This window comes from Liolophura sinensis, chromosome 1 (assembly GCF_032854445.1).
Source record: "Liolophura sinensis isolate JHLJ2023 chromosome 1, CUHK_Ljap_v2, whole genome shotgun sequence".
In the NCBI taxonomy this organism is placed as follows: domain Eukaryota; kingdom Metazoa; phylum Mollusca; class Polyplacophora; order Chitonida; family Chitonidae; genus Liolophura; species Liolophura sinensis.
The window spans coordinates 37,673,034-37,691,443 of NC_088295.1; the positions used below are offsets into that span (position 1 = coordinate 37,673,034).

Consider the following 18,410-nt stretch of genomic DNA (forward strand, 5'->3'; position numbering starts at 1 on the left):
GGGTGTAATTTTCCGATAAAAAGTAATTTTCTCATGCATGTGGCTATGTACAAAACCAATAAATCGCGGAAAATCATTTGCTTGTCTACAATCGCCAATCAATATAAAATAGCGACTTTGATAAAAAAAAAAACACTGGAAAGTTTTAAAATAATCATATCAGTTGGAGAAATATAGCTGAGAGATTGCTTTGTTTTCTAGATCTTATTAAAACACGTGTTTTTGACGTGCTCAGTGACAAAATGGCACAATGTTTATTGGATAATGTTGTGCTGCAGATGTCAAAAGACTATGGTTCGGTCAAATGACAAATATGTGTTTCTTACCGGGTAACTTGAACGATTGTCAAGTTAAACCTATTCCATCTCAGAATTTTATTTTCACAAGGATATAACAATTAAATTCTGCAGCTTAATGAGGAACATTTCACGCCTAAAGCAATTCGGACCAAAGCTGCGTGATCTATCGTTTATTTGATTATTCCTTCGTTTATTTATTTATTTATTTATTTATTAACTTACTTAGTTACAGTCAATCAAAAGTTTTAATCAATCAAACGTAGGTCGAATTCAAATTCGACGTACATGTCATGCAAAGCTTGTGCTTTGTGGCCAAACCATGCTCCTTTTTCCTTTACGTTTAAACAATTGTATATTTTCATTTTGATCAATACTGCGTGGTGCTCTGCACACCGTTAGCTGAACATTGTTTTTCATCTTCCAGGTTACACAAATCAGTTGAGCGAAACCATACAATCGGTTTCATATATACCAACCACGAATGTCATCGAAGATTAAACATAACCAGTTTTTAACTTAGCAGATATTTAAAGTATATCATAAAAAACTTCGGTTGTCTTGTTTTTCTTTGAAAGAATCGCCACTTTACAAAACACAAGTTTTGCCAAGATCAGGGGAATTTGCAAGTATTACGACTAGTATTGATATTATCAGATTACTATGGGTCATGTAGCCGCGTGGGTGTGACGTTATCACCGCGATGTAAAACGGCCTTCATGTGTCAGTCAACTGAAAGGAATTTCAGCCTTGCCTTCTGTTGGCGATTTTACAGAAATAATTGCCTTTGTAGACACAGGCACATTAAAGTCGCCTCTGGTAATCCGTTTTTGTTTTCCTTGTGATTTAGATCTGGATTTTCTCTTGGCAACTATCGGCCCCGATAGGACAGTTGGTGAGCGTTCGCTCCGAGAGGTGGTAGATCCAGGGCAATTCCTGGGTCTGGACACATCTAAGACCTTGAAGGAGGAAGATGTAACGACTGATCGACCCGTATCAGTATAATGACTCGGGCGGGGCGGCTTACTTGCCTGCGGTCAGCCCTTTAAGTGAAGCAAAACTAGATAAAAGAGTGATGGAAATCCGTCCTGCAACAAGGAGGAACATTACGTCCTTCGTCGTCATATGACTGAAAAATTGTTAAGTACGACGTTAAGCCCCAGTACTCACTCTCTTGACAACTTGAGAAATTAACTTAAATGTATCAAAATGATTGGAAATTCTCATGTAGAAAAATATTGTAATCCAAGACTTGCCCATTTCTTTTTACAAAGACGAATCTGGATGTTAACACAGCCAGATGTGTAAATTTATACTAAGCATACTCCCTGTCCCACACCGTCTCCACAGCGTAACAATTTGTTCAATAACATTTAGCTAAAACGCCACATTCAAGACGGACTTGGAGTATGCGTTGTGTACGTACGTTTGGTGATAAGAATCAAATTATTGTGTGAATTCGTAACGCGTGGAGACCACAGTGGCTTAGAAATAAGGTTGATTGACCGATAACTCCTTGTCTAGACCAAATCTCAGGACATCTCATGGCAAACCTCTCAAAGTCACGCAACGGGGCTTTTAAACGATTTCAACACTTCAACACTGACAGTTATTGTCCCGTAGTTTAGCGGGATCTACTGGTCACGATGCGTGGTAACGGCGCTCTGTGACATCTACGGACAGCCGATGGAATTTGGCCCATCCGACATGAATGTTGGCCTGCTTGTCTTGTTGATGTCTTGCTCACGAGTCATGTCGCGAGTTAATTTTCAGGCGATGATTATGCAACAAGATGGAAATAATAAAAGAGCGTGTGACATTCCCGGGGCACACTATTACCATCACTACGGCCAATCGTCATCCAGTGTCTCGTTTGATATACAGATACACCTCCTGAAATATTCTACGTGCAGTCTCCAAAGATACATTTTTATCCCCTATATAATGAGAGCAACATTAAAGTTCAAATTAACCAAATAAACCAAACCATTTATAAATTCAGCATTTTGTCAGCTTCCACTGGAAACAATTCTCAGTCCCTGGAGGTATATTCAGAATTTGATTCGAAAATACACAAATAAACAATAAATATTGTCAATAATTCCTAACATTACATATTTTCGTAACAAAAACGCATGTAAGATACATGAAGACGTACACCACATTTTCCCTCTAACCGTCTTTGGTAGTTGACGACCATGGCGTAGGCGTAACTCAATCATACATCTGAGGTAAGATCATTTCTGAGGGCAATCAGTTATACATAACACAGCCTAGACAAGTCCATGGGTCTTACTGGATAGATTGACACCGACACAAAGACTGTCAACATCGTCGTCTTGTGTATCTGTGGCTCTTGGGGGCATTTTATGGTAAATGAGTCATAAGCCACGACGTGTAGATTAATAAGTCATTCTGGAGATAGAGAGAGAAAAATTTAGTAAACTGGGTGCGAGAGGGAGGGGGTCATGTAAATGTACAGATAGCGTTCTGCCATAACCTAATCTGTTAGCCTTGTAAATCATGAAACATAGTTCCACATTAACACTGTGTAGAGCAGTACTGTACTTAGCAGCTCTAGATTATGTCGACGTAAAATGCATAGCACATGATGCCAAGGAAAAGCAAAATCTGCGTAATTACAAGTCACACGTACTTGTATTCTGTTCCAGCCCGATAGCCAGTGGAACATTTCACGTAAACTGGTTTCTAATTTTCCAGATAAATTTTCACAGTGTGTTTATTTCCTTTATGCTCCTAGTCTTGGTTGTTCAACATATTACCATCAATAATTAAGCTACAAGAACACCAAGACATGGTATACGTATACACTGAGACCTAGCTTACTAAACTTTCACCGACAATGGCCTAGCGGTCATTATGACATGGTTCATGATCACCGGCTCAATCAATTGTCCGTCACAGAGTGTTACATAACACAGTCTTAACGTGGAATTGGTCCCCGGAAGTCCTAATGGACACTGGTAATGATCACATTTGCACACTGAGATGAGCTTGATAATATCCCGCCTGTAAATCATCGGTGCCCGGATGTCGTATCTGAAGGCCGTGACGAAGTGGCACTTCACGGAAACCATCTCACATTGACGCTGCCAGACAGCCCGATGTTTGTGCATCAAAGCGGACACTACCGCCAGCCACCAAAAATGGGATGATCTTCAAACGACCATAATAACATGTCTTTTCCTTGAATTCCCAATGCGCATTAATGGGATGAAATAAATTGCTTGTCAAAACGAACCAGGGGCTACCTCTAGCTGTCTTAACATGGCCTTCCCATGCTTATACCAGTGATCAGATCAACAGACGAATCAGGAGCAAAAATATAAGTTACAAAAAAGTTACAAATCAAAGCCAAGGGACGTCAATATGATGCCAATGGTCAAAGCGAACTGTCGTGATGTTATTATTATTTAACATTATAATGACTTGCCACTATTAGCAGTGTCAGTATTATTTCTTTTCTGCATGACATACGGGCTATTACTGGAGGCACAAGCCTAGCCCAATCTAATTGGCTAATGATATGTCAAGAATGTGAAAAGTAAAAGATCAGAAAGTTAGAGCTCTTTCATCTTGCCAGAAAATCGATCAGCAACATACGCAGTTTTCGTAATGCTTTTATGTTTTACACATAGGAGAAACACGGGATTCAGCACCGTAGTCTGGTGAATATCTCAATGAGAGGGGCAGAAAATAAAGGAAAACTGCCACTCAAGTATATGCACGTAAAACTACCACACAAATCTGCGCAAACGCGTTAAAATATTTTCATTATGTATACATAATTGTCCCAAACAAATATTGGGTCAACAGTCATCCGAAGGTAGGAAACCGTAGTTTTTGAAGCGAAAATGTTAGTAATTTAATTTAACAGGAAATAAAATAATAGCTTATCGAAATGATATATTAGCTAGTCCGGCATATTTGAAAAACGTCTTATTTCTTAACAACAGTCAAATTTACAATTAACAGTAACCCTGGAAACATCCTGGTAATTAATATTCCAACTGAGGGTAAATGAGCTGAAATGCATGTACAACTGTTTATTTGAACTGGAGTTAATCTTTAAATATACAATGTCTGTAGCGGTAAAGTTCTGTTCATTCAAAGGAAGTTTGACTATAGGAGCCATAAAAAGGTGAATGACTTCTTACCTCGTCTATATAATATTTCTGTCATAGGGTATATCTTTCCATGATTTATAATGTAAAGCATGGTGAAGTGTGCACGCTGATATTTTGAGCGTATCTGTATAGCGCGGATATGTTTTCTTCCAAATGGGCATGTGGAAGGATTATTGGTGATGTCTTTAGCAAACTCCTTACAGCGCATGTGCCGCTCTCTACTCTCGCTTTACACTACCATCACCAGGCAAGCTTGGCCTTTGGAGACTGTGCGAGGTGTGTAGGCTTATCTAGGCTCGGCCTCGCCGCTGATGACCTTACGCGGGACTATTTAATCAGCATTCAGCTATAGAATTGTTTCGGGTGTTGGTTAGAATCATGATGCGCACATTTTAGATAACGAGAATGCGTAAAAATCAAAGTATTATTATAAACAAATGTTGGAACAGAGAATATCTGTTTTCTGATATTACTTCCGGCCTCGGCGTTGTTCAAGATATCGTACAAAATTTGCTAGTGGTGGCAGTGATGTAAAACGAATGTAGAGAGGGACGCATGCGCTGTAAGGAGAATGTATCGTAAAACCAGCGTCACTTACTCTATAAACCCGAAGTAATCAGTACCATCTTTTCGGCCATCATTTGGCCTTTATATGTCTGGGTGTATTACAGGAACTAATTTGTCAGAAATTTAACTTGTGTTTCTATAGGATGAAAGCTTCGAACTGATGCTTTCTAAAATATACAAACCAGTTTGCGTTGTTTTGCCCTTAGCACAAATTTCCACTTTCCACTTGTTCCAAAATTGGGAATCTTCTTCTCCACTAGGACTGCTCTGGTCAATCCCTTGTAACCTATCATAGTCGGGCCAACTCCTCTCTGCTGGGGAACCATGACAACAGCTGGATAGTCTCCAACAAAACCTGATACTGAAACAAAAACGCGGAAGTAATAATATTGGGCGACGTATGTAATTGTAGACCAGTGACGTCTAATAAATTGCAATTAACATCACTGCTTTTTTTATCTAATTCTGCTGAAGCCATGGTTTTTCTGGACGTGTTATTCTGTTAAAGCATTTGCCGTGAACAGGTAAAACAAAACCCTAACTGAGGTCAACTGAAAAAGGACAGTATTTCACGGCTTACGTGTGACCATTTGCCAGCTATCACATAGTCGACACTGCTCTGGATTTTCTCTTTATGCCATACGTCTTAAATATATTTTACATTCCCAATCCAAATCACTATATGTATTTTAGCTTTATCAGAGTTAAATGCTTTACACTTGACATTGTTTCATTTAGAGCCCGACATGCATGCAGTAACATACCGGCCACGGTTGCAAAAAAAAAAAAAAACACTTCCCTCCTCCATGCACATATACGTAACACACTCCCAGACTGCGATTAAACCAGTTGGACCTGGAATCAAGCGCGTCACCCTACAGTCCAAGGACCGCTCGCTCGCAAACATGCAGGACCCCTCCGCGAACATTCAACTATTCTCATTCTTAAAACTTACAGGGGAGCTAACTCTATTAGTCTAACAAATATCCAACACATTAACTCCCTTGATACAGGTACGCTTGAGAAATTAAACGTTAATAAGAAAATTTAGAGGTTCTGTAGAGTGCCCCACATCTCAAGACATAATGCACGTTTAGATACTATCAAGCGTTGGATCTTATGTACACTGTAAATATTCCGCATAAAAATACGTCGGTGTTCATATTCTCTTTTACTTCTCAATTCCTTATTGCCCGATATAATTTAGCCTAGCCAACACTTTCGAAAATATTTTCAGCCTGTTCTTTATTCAACGCCCTTCATTGTCAACCTGTATTTAAACCGCTTATTATTTTATCGTCTGACCCATCGACCGTTCCCGTCACGACGACACTGTTTGGGTCTCCTACAGCCACATGACAATGACAACACAACGCTGTCAGGATTACACTTCAGTATTACATTTTAACATCCACCGCCGTTTTCCATTCTTTTCCCATTTGCCCCTGTACAGTTTATTATCTTACCAGTATTGTTTAGTCAATGTTTATACCTTTATTTCCAACTGGGTAACTCTTGTGGTAACACAATTCAATCAAAATAGTAGAAAGACGAATAATTACCAACTCTGGAGACCCATACATCCTGGTAAGTTTGTCACATGGTCAGCTGGCTTTCAACATGTGGCCATATCAGGCCTTGATTTACCCGTGCTCGTCCCCGGGATGTCCAGACAGTCCGACGACCACCTGACGGGATTGTCTGTCTTCTCTCACTCCCCTGAACATTATGACATCCCACGACTATATAAGTCAGCCAGCAAACCACTAGCTCAGTATTCCATACCGACATCACCAATAACGTTTCGCCTCTCAAATAACTCACAATGGGCAAGGTTCTCTCTCGAGTTAACCAAGTGTTTAAAGATCTCCGTCAGACTCCCTCAAGAATCCTCATGGTTGGACTTGACTCTGCAGGTTCGTAACACTCAAAGCAAAACAAGTGCCTGCATTTTTAATTACTCCTTTCTCCGACAATGATGAACAAATTTCATGCAAATCAAACACTTGTGACTAACCTGTATATTTTACTCTTTTTCCAGGAAAGACGACCATATTGTACAAGATCAAGTTAGACGAGAATGATATCGAGACTGTACCTACTGTTGGCTTCAACGTCGAGACGGTCACCGTTTGCGATAACGTCACCTTCACCGTGTGGGACGTCGGTGGCCAGGAGAAACTGCGTAGATTGTGGACCATGTACTTTAAAGGCTCTGACGGTAAGATCAAGTTATAAAATCTTGGCCATAAAGCATTAGGCTTATCATACCTTTACACACCTCAAATCTATTTTGCTTTTCTTTTTATTCCACGAAGGTACAAACTAGTAGACATTTTCTAATGTGTTATTTACTGATATTTTTCAGGCATCATATTCGTTGTCGACAGTTCCGATAAAGACAGATTACCCGCTGCGCGCGAGGAGTTAAAGCACATGTGCAAATCCCAAGAATTAAAGGGTGTGCCTTTGATGATCATAGCTAATAAACAGGATGTCAAAGGTGCATTATCTTCATCCAAGATCGCCGATTGGCTGGGCCTGGGCAAAATCAAGGACAGGTATTGGTGCGTCCAAAAGGCCAGTGCAACACGTGGAGAAGGTTTACTTGAAGCTATGACAACTATGGCTACACTGGTGAAAAACTACAAGAAAGGGAGCAAAAAATGGAAGAACTCAAGCTATATTTAAACAGATTATTCTATAGAAGTGCCAGATGTATTTTTACAACGACAACTCCTAACAATCTCTACCATGCGCATTGTTTGATTGACGTGGTGTTGTTCAGTGCTTTTCTGCTTGTTTTAAGCATATTTTGTGCTCAACTTTCCATACCATGGTATCAGCCAAAGGATGAAAGAAATCCAAATACCTGCAACTTTACATGCAGAGATTAGATTGTTCAGGCAAAAACAGACCTCAGTGCTTGATTCAATGTTGAATATATTTCTTCTCCAATGTGCTTTTGTTATTCACTTGTTTTAAAAAGTTACTTATTTAAATAAATTATTACCAAACATAGAGTGTATTTTCCCTGGTGTCACTTTCTCGTCTTTCTCTCCCTCAGCTAATGCTACCTTATATAAAAGGCCTCAGACTCTTCAGTTACTATATTTATTTGACAGAAGAAGTCAAATTGGGTGATGTGTAAATACTAAGCTGTAATTGACTCATTACGGCAAAACAATCACCATAAACCAACTACTTATCGCTGGAAAAGAGTTTAATTCGGGAACAATTCAATACTTAAACACACTGATGAAGAAAATCGAATACAATGTGATCGGTAACATAAGTGTGGCTAAGAAATCACAGGAAAACCTGACGCTAAAACAACAATCATGGAAAAGGCTGCATGGCTTTTTACAAGTTTAATGCATCTTCTACAAGTTCATTAAACGAGTAATATCGATGGCACGCCGTTCACTAGTTACCGCCATTACCATATCCAGAACACACACGCAAGATAAAAACCATACAAAATTGATCAAATGAGAGATCTGACGCTTCAAGGCTAAAATTTTGTACACAAAATCTGCAGTAAACAGCAAAATTTCGTTCTAAAACACTAAATTAGACTGTTGGAACGCAGAGAGACATCTGTACTGCCATTTCTACAGAGTGCTTTTCAAATCCGTTTTTATCGTAACAGCCGATTTTCCGCATGTGCTTGCTTTAACACCCTTTATTGTCAAACTATATCAAAACCGCTTATTATTTTATCCTCTGAGCGATCGACCGTTCGCGGCACGACGAAACTGTTTGCGTCTCCTACAGCGACATGGCAATGACAACACAACGCTGTCAGGATTACACTTCAGTATTACATTTTAACATCCACCGCCGTTTTCCATTCTTTTCCCATTTGCCCCTGCACAGTTTGTTATCTTACCAGTATTGTTTAGTCAATGTTTATACCTTTATTTCCAACTGGGTAACTCTTGTGGTAACACAATTCAATCAAAATAGTAGAAAGACGAATAATCACCAACTCTGGAGACCCATACATCCTGGTAAGTTTGTCACATGGTCAGCTGGCTTTCAATATGTGGCCATATCAGGCCGTGATTTACCCGTGCTCGTCCCCGGGATGTCCAGACAGTCCGACGACCACCTGACGGGATTGTCTGTCTTCTCTCACTCCCCTGAACATTATGACATCTCACAACTATATCAGTCAGCCAGCAAACCACTAGCTCAGTATTCCATACCGACATCACCAATAACGTTTCGCCTCTCAAATAACTCACAATGGGCAAGGTTCTCTCTCGAGTTAACCAAGTGTTTAAAGATCTCCGTCAGACTCCCTCAAGAATCCTCATGGTTGGACTTGACTCTGCAGGTTCGTAACACTCAAAGCAAAACAAGTGCCTGCATTTTTAATTACTCCTTCCTCCGACAATGATGAACAAATTTCATGCAAATCAAACACTTGTGACTAACCTGTATATTTTACTCTTTTTCCAGGAAAGACGACCATATTGTACAAGATCAAGTTAGACGAGAATGATATCGAGACTGTACCTACTGTTGGCTTCAACGTCGAGACGGTCACCGTTTGCGATAACGTCACCTTCACCGTGTGGGACGTCGGTGGCCAGGAGAAACTGCGTAGATTGTGGACCATGTACTTTAAAGGCTCTGACGGTAAGATCAAGTTATAAAATCTTGGCCATAAAGCATTAGGCTTATCATACCTTTACACACCTCAAATCTATTTTGCTTTTCTTTTTATTCCACGAAGGTACAAACTAGTAGACATTTTCTAATGTGTTATTTACTGATATTTTTCAGGCATCATATTCGTTGTCGACAGTTCCGATAAAGACAGATTACCCGCTTCGCGCGAGGAGTTAAAGCACATGTGCAAATCCCAAGAATTAAAGGGTGTGCCTTTGATGGTCATAGCTAATAAACAGGATGTCAAAGGTGCATTATCTTCATCCAAGATCGCCGATTGGCTGGGCCTGGGCAAAATCAAGGACAGGTATTGGTGCGTCCAAAAGGCCAGTGCAACACGTGGAGAAGGTTTACTTGAAGCTATGACAACTATGGCTACACTGGTGAAAAACTACAAGAAAGGGAGCAAAAAGTGGAAGAACTCAAGCTATATTTAAACAGATTATTCTATAGAAGTGCCAGATGTATTTTTACAACGACAACTCCTAACAATTTCTACCATGCGCATTGTTTGATTGACGTGGTGTTGTTCAGTGCTTTTCTGCTTGTTTTAAGCATATTTTGTGCTCAACTTTCCATACCATGGTATCAGCCAAAGGATGAAAGAAATCCAAATACCTGCAACTTTACATGCAGAGATTAGATTGTTCAGGCAAAAACAGACCTCAGTGCTTGATTCAATGTTGAATATATTTCTTCTCCAATGTGCTTTTGTTATTCACTTGTTTTAAAAAGTTACTTATTTAAATAAATTATTACCAAACATAGAGTGTATTTTCCCTGGTGTCACTTTCTCGTCTTTCTCTCCCTCAGCTAATGCTACCTTATATAAAAGGCCTCAGACTCTTCAGTTACTATATTTATTTGACAGAAGAAGTCAAATTGGGTGATGTGTAAATACTAAGCTGTAATTGACTCATTACGGCAAAACAATCATCATAAACCAACTACCCATCGCTGGAAAAGAGTTTAATTCGGGAACAATTCAATACTTAAACACACTGATGAAGAAAATCGAATACAATGTGATCGGTAACATAAGTGTGGCTAAGAAATCACAGGAAAACCTGACGCTAAAACAACAATCATGGAAAAGGCTGCATGGCTTTTTACAAGTTTAATGCATCTTCTACAAGTTCATTAAACGAGTAATATCGATGGCACGCCGTTCACTAGTTACCGCCATTACCATATCCAGAACACACACGCAAGATAAAAACCATACAAAATTGATCAAATGAGAGATCTGACGCTTCAAGGCTAAAATTTTGTACACAAAATCTGCAGTAAACAGCAAAATTTCGTTCTAAAATACTAAATTAGACTGTTGGAACGCAGAGAGACATCTGTACTGCCATTTCTACAGAGTGCTTTTCACATCCGTTTTTATCGTAACAGCCGACTTTCCGCATGTGCTTGTTTTAACACCCTTTATTGCCAAACTATATCAAAACCGCATATAATTTTATCCTCTCAGAGATCAACCGTTCGCGTCACGACGACACTGTTTGGGTCTCCTACAGCCACATGACAATGACAACACAACGCTGTCAGGATTACACTTCAGTATTACATTTTAACACCTACCGCCGTTTTCCATTCTTTTCCCATTTGCCCCTGTACAGTTTGTTATCTTACCAGTATTGTTTAGTCAATGTTTATACCTTTATTTCCAACTGGGTAACTCTTGTGGTAACACAATTCAATCAAAATAGTAGAAAGGCTAATAACCACCAACTCTGGAGACCCATACATCCTGGTAAGTTTGTCACATGGTCAGCTGGCTTTCAATATGTGGCCATATCAGGCCGTGATTTACCCGTGCTCGTCCCGGGATGTCCAGACAGTCCGACGACCACCTGACGGGATTGTCTGTCTTCTCTCACTCCCCTGAACATTATGACATCCCACAACTATATCAGTCAGCCAGCAAACCACTAGCTCAGTATTCCATACCGACATCACCAATAACGTTTCGCCTCTCAAATAACTCACAATGGGCAAGGTTCTCTCTCGAGTTAACCAAGTGTTTAAAGATCTCCGTCAGACTCCCTCAAGAATCCTCATGGTTGGACTTGACTCTGCAGGTTCGTAACACTCAAAGCAAAACAAGTGCCTGCATTTTTAATTACTCCTTTCTCCGACAATGATGAACAAATTTCATGCAAATCAAACACTTGTGACTAACCTGTATATTTTACTCTTTTTCCAGGAAAGACGACCATATTGTACAAGATCAAGTTAGACGAGAATGATATCGAGACTGTACCTACTGTTGGCTTCAACGTCGAGACGGTCACCGTTTGCGATAACGTCACCTTCACCGTGTGGGACGTCGGTGGCCAGGAGAAACTGCGTAGATTGTGGACCATGTACTTTAAAGGCTCTGACGGTACGATCAAGTTATAAAATCTTGGCCATAAAGCATTAGGCTTATCATACCTTTACACACCTCAAATCTATTTTGCTTTTCTTTTTATTCCACGAAGGTACAAACTAGTAGACATTTTCTAATGTGTTATTTACTGATATTTTCCAGGCATCATATTCGTTGTCGACAGTTCCGATAAAGACAGATTACCCGCTGCGCGCGAGGAGTTAAAGCACATGTGCAAATCCCAAGAATTAAAGGGTGTGCCTTTGATGGTCATAGCTAATAAACAGGATGTCAAAGGTGCATTATCTTCATCCAAGATCGCCGATTGGCTGGGCCTGGGCAAAATCAAGGACAGGTATTGGTGCGTCCAAAAGGCCAGTGCAACACGTGGAGAAGGTTTACTTGAAGCTATGACAACTATGGCTACACTGGTGAAAAACTACAAGAAAGGGAGCAAAAAGTGGAAGAACTCAAGCTATATTTAAACAGATTATTCTATAGAAGTGCCAGATGTATTTTTACAACGACAACTCCTAACAATCTCTACCATGCGCATTGTTTGATTGACGTGGTGTTGTTCAGTGCTTTTCTGCTTGTTTTAAGCATATTTTGTGCTCAACTTTCCATACCATGGTATCAGCCAAAGGATGAAAGAAATCCAAATACCTGCAACTTTACATGCAGAGATTAGATTGTTCAGGCAAAAACAGACCTCAGTGCTTGATTCAATGTTGAATATATTTCTTCTCCAATGTGCTTTTGTTATTCACTTGTTTTAAAAAGTTACTTATTTAAATAAATTATTACCAAACATAGAGTGTATTTTCCCTGGTGTCACTTTCTCGTCTTTCTCTCCCTCAGCTAATGCTACCTTATATAAAAGGCCTCAGACTCTTCAGTTACTATATTTATTTGACAGAAGAAGTCAAATTGGGTGATGTGTAAATACTAAGCTGTAATTGACTCATTACGGCAAAACAATCACCATAAACCAACTACCCATCGCTGGAAAAGAGTTTAATTCGGGAACAATTCAATACTTAAACACACTGATGAAGAAAATCGAATACAATGTGATCGGTAACATAAGTGTGGCTAAGAAATCACAGGAAAACCTGACGCTAAAACAACAATCATGGAAAAGGCTGCATGGCTTTTTACAAGTTTAATGCATCTTCTACAAGTTCATTAAACGAGTAATATCGATGGGCACGCCGTTCACTAGTTACCGCCATTACCATATCCAGAACACACACGCAAGATAAAAACCATACAAAATTGATCAAATGAGAGATCTGACGCTTCAAGGCTAAAATTTTGTACACAAAATCTGCAGTAAACAGCAAAATTTCGTTCTAAAATACTAAATTAGACTGTTGGAACGCAGAGAGACATCTGTACTGCCATTTCTACAGAGTGCTTTTCACATCCGTTTTTATCGTAACAGCCGACTTTCCGCATGTGCTTGTTTTAACACCCTTTATTGCCAAACTATATCAAAACCGCATATAATTTTATCCTCTCAGAGATCAACCGTTCGCGTCACGACGACACTGTTTGGGTCTCCTACAGCCACATGACAATGACAACACAACGCTGTCAGGATTACACTTCAGTATTACATTTTAACACCTACCGCCGTTTTCCATTCTTTTCCCATTTGCCCCTGTACAGTTTGTTATCTTACCAGTATTGTTTAGTCAATGTTTATACCTTTATTTCCAACTGGGTAACTCTTGTGGTAACACAATTCAATCAAAATAGTAGAAAGGCTAATAACCACCAACTCTGGAGACCCATACATCCTGGTAAGTTTGTCACATGGTCAGCTGGCTTTCAATATGTGGCCATATCAGGCCGTGATTTACCCGTGCTCGTCCCCGGGATGTCCAGACAGTCCGACGACCACCTGACGGGATTGTCTGTCTTCTCTCACTCCCCTGAACATTATGACATCCCACAACTATATCAGTCAGCCAGCAAACCACTAGCTCAGTATTCCATACCGACATCACCAATAACGTTTCGCCTCTCAAATAACTCACAATGGGCAAGGTTCTCTCTCGAGTTAACCAAGTGTTTAAAGATCTCCGTCAGACTCCCTCAAGAATCCTCATGGTTGGACTTGACTCTGCAGGTTCGTAACACTCAAAGCAAAACAAGTGCCTGCATTTTTAATTACTCCTTTCTCCGACAATGATGAACAAATTTCATGCAAATCAAACACTTGTGACTAACCTGTATATTTTACTCTTTTTCCAGGAAAGACGACCATATTGTACAAGATCAAGTTAGACGAGAATGATATCGAGACTGTACCTACTGTTGGCTTCAACGTCGAGACGGTCACCGTTTGCGATAACGTCACCTTCACCGTGTGGGACGTCGGTGGCCAGGAGAAACTGCGTAGATTGTGGACCATGTACTTTAAAGGCTCTGACGGTACGATCAAGTTATAAAATCTTGGCCATAAAGCATTAGGCTTATCATACCTTTACACACCTCAAATCTATTTTGCTTTTCTTTTTATTCCACGAAGGTACAAACTAGTAGACATTTTCTAATGTGTTATTTACTGATATTTTCCAGGCATCATATTCGTTGTCGACAGTTCCGATAAAGACAGATTACCCGCTGCGCGCGAGGAGTTAAAGCACATGTGCAAATCCCAAGAATTAAAGGGTGTGCCTTTGATGGTCATAGCTAATAAACAGGATGTCAAAGGTGCATTATCTTCATCCAAGATCGCCGATTGGCTGGGCCTGGGCAAAATCAAGGACAGGTATTGGTGCGTCCAAAAGGCCAGTGCAACACGTGGAGAAGGTTTACTTGAAGCTATGACAACTATGGCTACACTGGTGAAAAACTACAAGAAAGGGAGCAAAAAGTGGAAGAACTCAAGCTATATTTAAACAGATTATTCTATAGAAGTGCCAGATGTATTTTTACAACGACAACTCCTAACAATTTCTACCATGCGCATTGTTTGATTGACGTGGTGTTGTTCAGTGCTTTTCTGCTTGTTTTAAGCATATTTTGTGCTCAACTTTCCATACCATGGTATCAGCCAAAGGATGAAAGAAATCCAAATACCTGCAACTTTACATGCAGAGATTAGATTGTTCAGGCAAAAACAGACCTCAGTGCTTGATTCAATGTTGAATATATTTCTTCTCCAATGTGCTTTTGTTATTCACTTGTTTTAAAAAGTTACTTATTTAAATAAATTATTACCAAACATAGAGTGTATTTTCCCTGGTGTCACTTTCTCGTCTTTCTCTCCCTCAGCTAATGCTACCTTATATAAAAGGCCTCAGACTCTTCAGTTACTATATTTATTTGACAGAAGAAGTCAAATTGGGTGATGTGTAAATACTAAGCTGTAATTGACTCATTACGGCAAAACAATCATCATAAACCAACTACCCATCGCTGGAAAAGAGTTTAATTCGGGAACAATTCAATACTTAAACACACTGATGAAGAAAATCGAATACAATGTGATCGGTAACATAAGTGTGGCTAAGAAATCACAGGAAAACCTGACGCTAAAACAACAATCATGGAAAAGGCTGCATGGCTTTTTACAAGTTTAATGCATCTTCTACAAGTTCATTAAACGAGTAATATCGATGGCACGCCGTTCACTAGTTACCGCCATTACCATATCCAGAACACACACGCAAGATAAAAACCATACAAAATTGATCAAATGAGAGATCTGACGCTTCAAGGCTAAAATTTTGTACACAAAATCTGCAGTAAACAGCAAAATTTCGTTCTAAAATACTAAATTAGACTGTTGGAACGCAGAGAGACATCTGTACTGCCATTTCTACAGAGTGCTTTTCACATCCGTTTTTATCGTAACAGCCGACTTTCCGCATGTGCTTGTTTTAACACCCTTTATTGCCAAACTATATCAAAACCGCATATAATTTTATCCTCTCAGAGATCAACCGTTCGCGTCACGACGACACTGTTTGGGTCTCCTACAGCCACATGACAATGACAACACAACGCTGTCAGGATTACACTTCAGTATTACATTTTAACACCTACCGCCGTTTTCCATTCTTTTCCCATTTGCCCCTGTACAGTTTGTTATCTTACCAGTATTGTTTAGTCAATGTTTATACCTTTATTTCCAACTGGGTAACTCTTGTGGTAACACAATTCAATCAAAATAGTAGAAAGGCTAATAACCACCAACTCTGGAGACCCATACATCCTGGTAAGTTTGTCACATGGTCAGCTGGCTTTCAATATGTGGCCATATCAGGCCGTGATTTACCCGTGCTCGTCCCCGGGATGTCCAGACAGTCCGACGACCACCTGACGGGATTGTCTGTCTTCTCTCACTCCCCTGAACATTATGACATCCCACAACTATATCAGTCAGCCAGCAAACCACTAGCTCAGTATTCCATACCGACATCACCAATAACGTTTCGCCTCTCAAATAACTCACAATGGGCAAGGTTCTCTCTCGAGTTAACCAAGTGTTTAAAGATCTCCGTCAGACTCCCTCAAGAATCCTCATGGTTGGACTTGACTCTGCAGGTTCGTAACACTCAAAGCAAAACAAGTGCCTGCATTTTTAATTACTCCTTTCTCCGACAATGATGAACAAATTTCATGCAAATCAAACACTTGTGACTAACCTGTATATTTTACTCTTTTTCCAGGAAAGACGACCATATTGTACAAGATCAAGTTAGACGAGAATGATATCGAGACTGTACCTACTGTTGGCTTCAACGTCGAGACGGTCACCGTTTGCGATAACGTCACCTTCACCGTGTGGGACGTCGGTGGCCAGGAGAAACTGCGTAGATTGTGGACCATGTACTTTAAAGGCTCTGACGGTACGATCAAGTTATAAAATCTTGGCCATAAAGCATTAGGCTTATCATACCTTTACACACCTCAAATCTATTTTGCTTTTCTTTTTATTCCACGAAGGTACAAACTAGTAGACATTTTCTAATGTGTTATTTACTGATATTTTCCAGGCATCATATTCGTTGTCGACAGTTCCGATAAAGACAGATTACCCGCTGCGCGCGAGGAGTTAAAGCACATGTGCAAATCCCAAGAATTAAAGGGTGTGCCTTTGATGGTCATAGCTAATAAACAGGATGTCAAAGGTGCATTATCTTCATCCAAGATCGCCGATTGGCTGGGCCTGGGCAAAATCAAGGACAGGTATTGGTGCGTCCAAAAGGCCAGTGCAACACGTGGAGAAGGTTTACTTGAAGCTATGACAACTATGGCTACACTGGTGAAAAACTACAAGAAAGGGAGCAAAAAGTGGAAGAACTCAAGCTATATTTAAACAGATTATTCTATAGAAGTGCCAGATGTATTTTTACAACGACAACTCCTAACAATCTCTACCATGCGCATTGTTTGATTGACGTGGTGTTGTTCAGTGCTTTTCTGCTTGTTTTAAGCATATTTTGTGCTCAACTTTCCATACCATGGTATCAGCCAAAGGATGAAAGAAATCCAAATACCTGCAACTTTACATGCAGAGATTAGATTGTTCAGGCAAAAACAGACCTCAGTGCTTGATTCAATGTTGAATATATTTCTTCTCCAATGTGCTTTTGTTATTCACTTGTTTTAAAAAGTTACTTATTTAAATAAATTATTACCAAACATAGAGTGTATTTTCCCTGGTGTCACTTTCTCGTCTTTCTCTCCCTCAGCTAATGCTACCTTATATAAAAGGCCTCAGACTCTTCAGTTACTATATTTATTTGACAGAAGAAGTCAAATTGGGTGATGTGTAAATACTAAGCTGTAATTGACTCATTACGGCAAAACAATCATCATAAACCAACTACCCATCGCTGGAAAAGAGTTTAATTCAGGAACAATTCAATACTTAAACACACTGATGAAGAAAATCGAATACAATGTGATCGGTAACATAAGTGTGGCTAAGAAATCACAGGAAAACCTGACGCTAAAACAACAATCATGGAAAAGGCTGCATGGCTTTTTACAAGTTTAATGCATCTTCTACAAGTTCATTAAACGAGTAATATCGATGGCACGCCGTTCACTAGTTACCGCCATTACCATATCCAGAACACACACGCAAGATAAAAACCATACAAAATTGATCAAATGAGAGATCTGACGCTTCAAGGCTAAAATTTTGTACACAAAATCTGCAGTAAACAGCAAAATTTCGTTCTAAAATACTAAATTAGACTGTTGGAACGCAGAGAGACATCTGTACTGCCATTTCTACAGAGTGCTTTTCACATCCGTTTTTATCGTAACAGCCGACTTTCCGCATGTGCTTGTTTTAACACCCTTTATTGCCAA

General features: G+C 39.7%; 5 protein-coding genes across 5 annotated transcripts; all 5 read left to right on the forward strand.

Annotated features, from left to right (window-relative positions):
- Window positions 1-6,836: 6,836 nt before the first annotated feature.
- On the forward strand, window positions 6,837-7,702 carry LOC135481916 (ADP-ribosylation factor 6-like). Its single transcript, XM_064761698.1, has 3 exons — window positions 6,837-6,927; window positions 7,053-7,232; window positions 7,380-7,702. Exons 1-3 carry the CDS (start codon window positions 6,837-6,839, stop codon window positions 7,700-7,702), a joined length of 594 nt encoding a protein of 197 aa, XP_064617768.1.
- A 1,560-nt stretch (window positions 7,703-9,262) lies between these two features.
- LOC135481927 (uncharacterized) lies at window positions 9,263-10,128 on the forward strand. The gene is made up of 3 exons (XM_064761709.1): window positions 9,263-9,353; window positions 9,479-9,658; window positions 9,806-10,128. Exons 1-3 carry the CDS (start codon window positions 9,263-9,265, stop codon window positions 10,126-10,128), a joined length of 594 nt encoding a protein of 197 aa, XP_064617779.1.
- A 1,559-nt stretch (window positions 10,129-11,687) lies between these two features.
- On the forward strand, window positions 11,688-12,553 carry LOC135481936 (uncharacterized). The gene is made up of 3 exons (XM_064761722.1): window positions 11,688-11,778; window positions 11,904-12,083; window positions 12,231-12,553. Exons 1-3 carry the CDS (start codon window positions 11,688-11,690, stop codon window positions 12,551-12,553), a joined length of 594 nt encoding a protein of 197 aa, XP_064617792.1.
- A 1,561-nt stretch (window positions 12,554-14,114) lies between these two features.
- LOC135481945 (uncharacterized) lies at window positions 14,115-14,980 on the forward strand. The gene is made up of 3 exons (XM_064761733.1): window positions 14,115-14,205; window positions 14,331-14,510; window positions 14,658-14,980. The coding sequence occupies exons 1-3, from the start codon at window positions 14,115-14,117 to the stop codon at window positions 14,978-14,980; spliced, it is 594 nt and encodes a 197-aa protein (XP_064617803.1).
- A 1,560-nt stretch (window positions 14,981-16,540) lies between these two features.
- Window positions 16,541-17,406, forward strand: LOC135481952 (uncharacterized). Its single transcript, XM_064761746.1, has 3 exons — window positions 16,541-16,631; window positions 16,757-16,936; window positions 17,084-17,406. Exons 1-3 carry the CDS (start codon window positions 16,541-16,543, stop codon window positions 17,404-17,406), a joined length of 594 nt encoding a protein of 197 aa, XP_064617816.1.
- The last annotated feature ends 1,004 nt before the right edge of the window (window positions 17,407-18,410 follow it).

Bases quoted from the DNA above. Each gene is read 5' to 3' on its own strand.
- LOC135481945 (XM_064761733.1), top strand. From the start codon at position 14,115: ATGGGCAAGGTTCTCTCTCGAGTTAACCAAGTGTTTAAAGATCTCCGT. The intron at 14,206-14,330 runs GTTCGTAACACT...CTCTTTTTCCAG, and splicing joins GGTTGGACTTGACTCTGCAG to GAAAGACGACCATATTGTAC. The intron at 14,511-14,657 runs GTACGATCAAGT...GATATTTTCCAG, and splicing joins GTACTTTAAAGGCTCTGACG to GCATCATATTCGTTGTCGAC.
- LOC135481916 (XM_064761698.1), top strand. From the start codon at position 6,837: ATGGGCAAGGTTCTCTCTCGAGTTAACCAAGTGTTTAAAGATCTCCGT. The intron at 6,928-7,052 runs GTTCGTAACACT...CTCTTTTTCCAG, and splicing joins GGTTGGACTTGACTCTGCAG to GAAAGACGACCATATTGTAC. The intron at 7,233-7,379 runs GTAAGATCAAGT...GATATTTTTCAG, and splicing joins GTACTTTAAAGGCTCTGACG to GCATCATATTCGTTGTCGAC.
- LOC135481936 (XM_064761722.1), top strand. From the start codon at position 11,688: ATGGGCAAGGTTCTCTCTCGAGTTAACCAAGTGTTTAAAGATCTCCGT. The intron at 11,779-11,903 runs GTTCGTAACACT...CTCTTTTTCCAG, and splicing joins GGTTGGACTTGACTCTGCAG to GAAAGACGACCATATTGTAC. The intron at 12,084-12,230 runs GTACGATCAAGT...GATATTTTCCAG, and splicing joins GTACTTTAAAGGCTCTGACG to GCATCATATTCGTTGTCGAC.
- LOC135481952 (XM_064761746.1), top strand. From the start codon at position 16,541: ATGGGCAAGGTTCTCTCTCGAGTTAACCAAGTGTTTAAAGATCTCCGT. The intron at 16,632-16,756 runs GTTCGTAACACT...CTCTTTTTCCAG, and splicing joins GGTTGGACTTGACTCTGCAG to GAAAGACGACCATATTGTAC. The intron at 16,937-17,083 runs GTACGATCAAGT...GATATTTTCCAG, and splicing joins GTACTTTAAAGGCTCTGACG to GCATCATATTCGTTGTCGAC.
- LOC135481927 (XM_064761709.1), top strand. From the start codon at position 9,263: ATGGGCAAGGTTCTCTCTCGAGTTAACCAAGTGTTTAAAGATCTCCGT. The intron at 9,354-9,478 runs GTTCGTAACACT...CTCTTTTTCCAG, and splicing joins GGTTGGACTTGACTCTGCAG to GAAAGACGACCATATTGTAC. The intron at 9,659-9,805 runs GTAAGATCAAGT...GATATTTTTCAG, and splicing joins GTACTTTAAAGGCTCTGACG to GCATCATATTCGTTGTCGAC.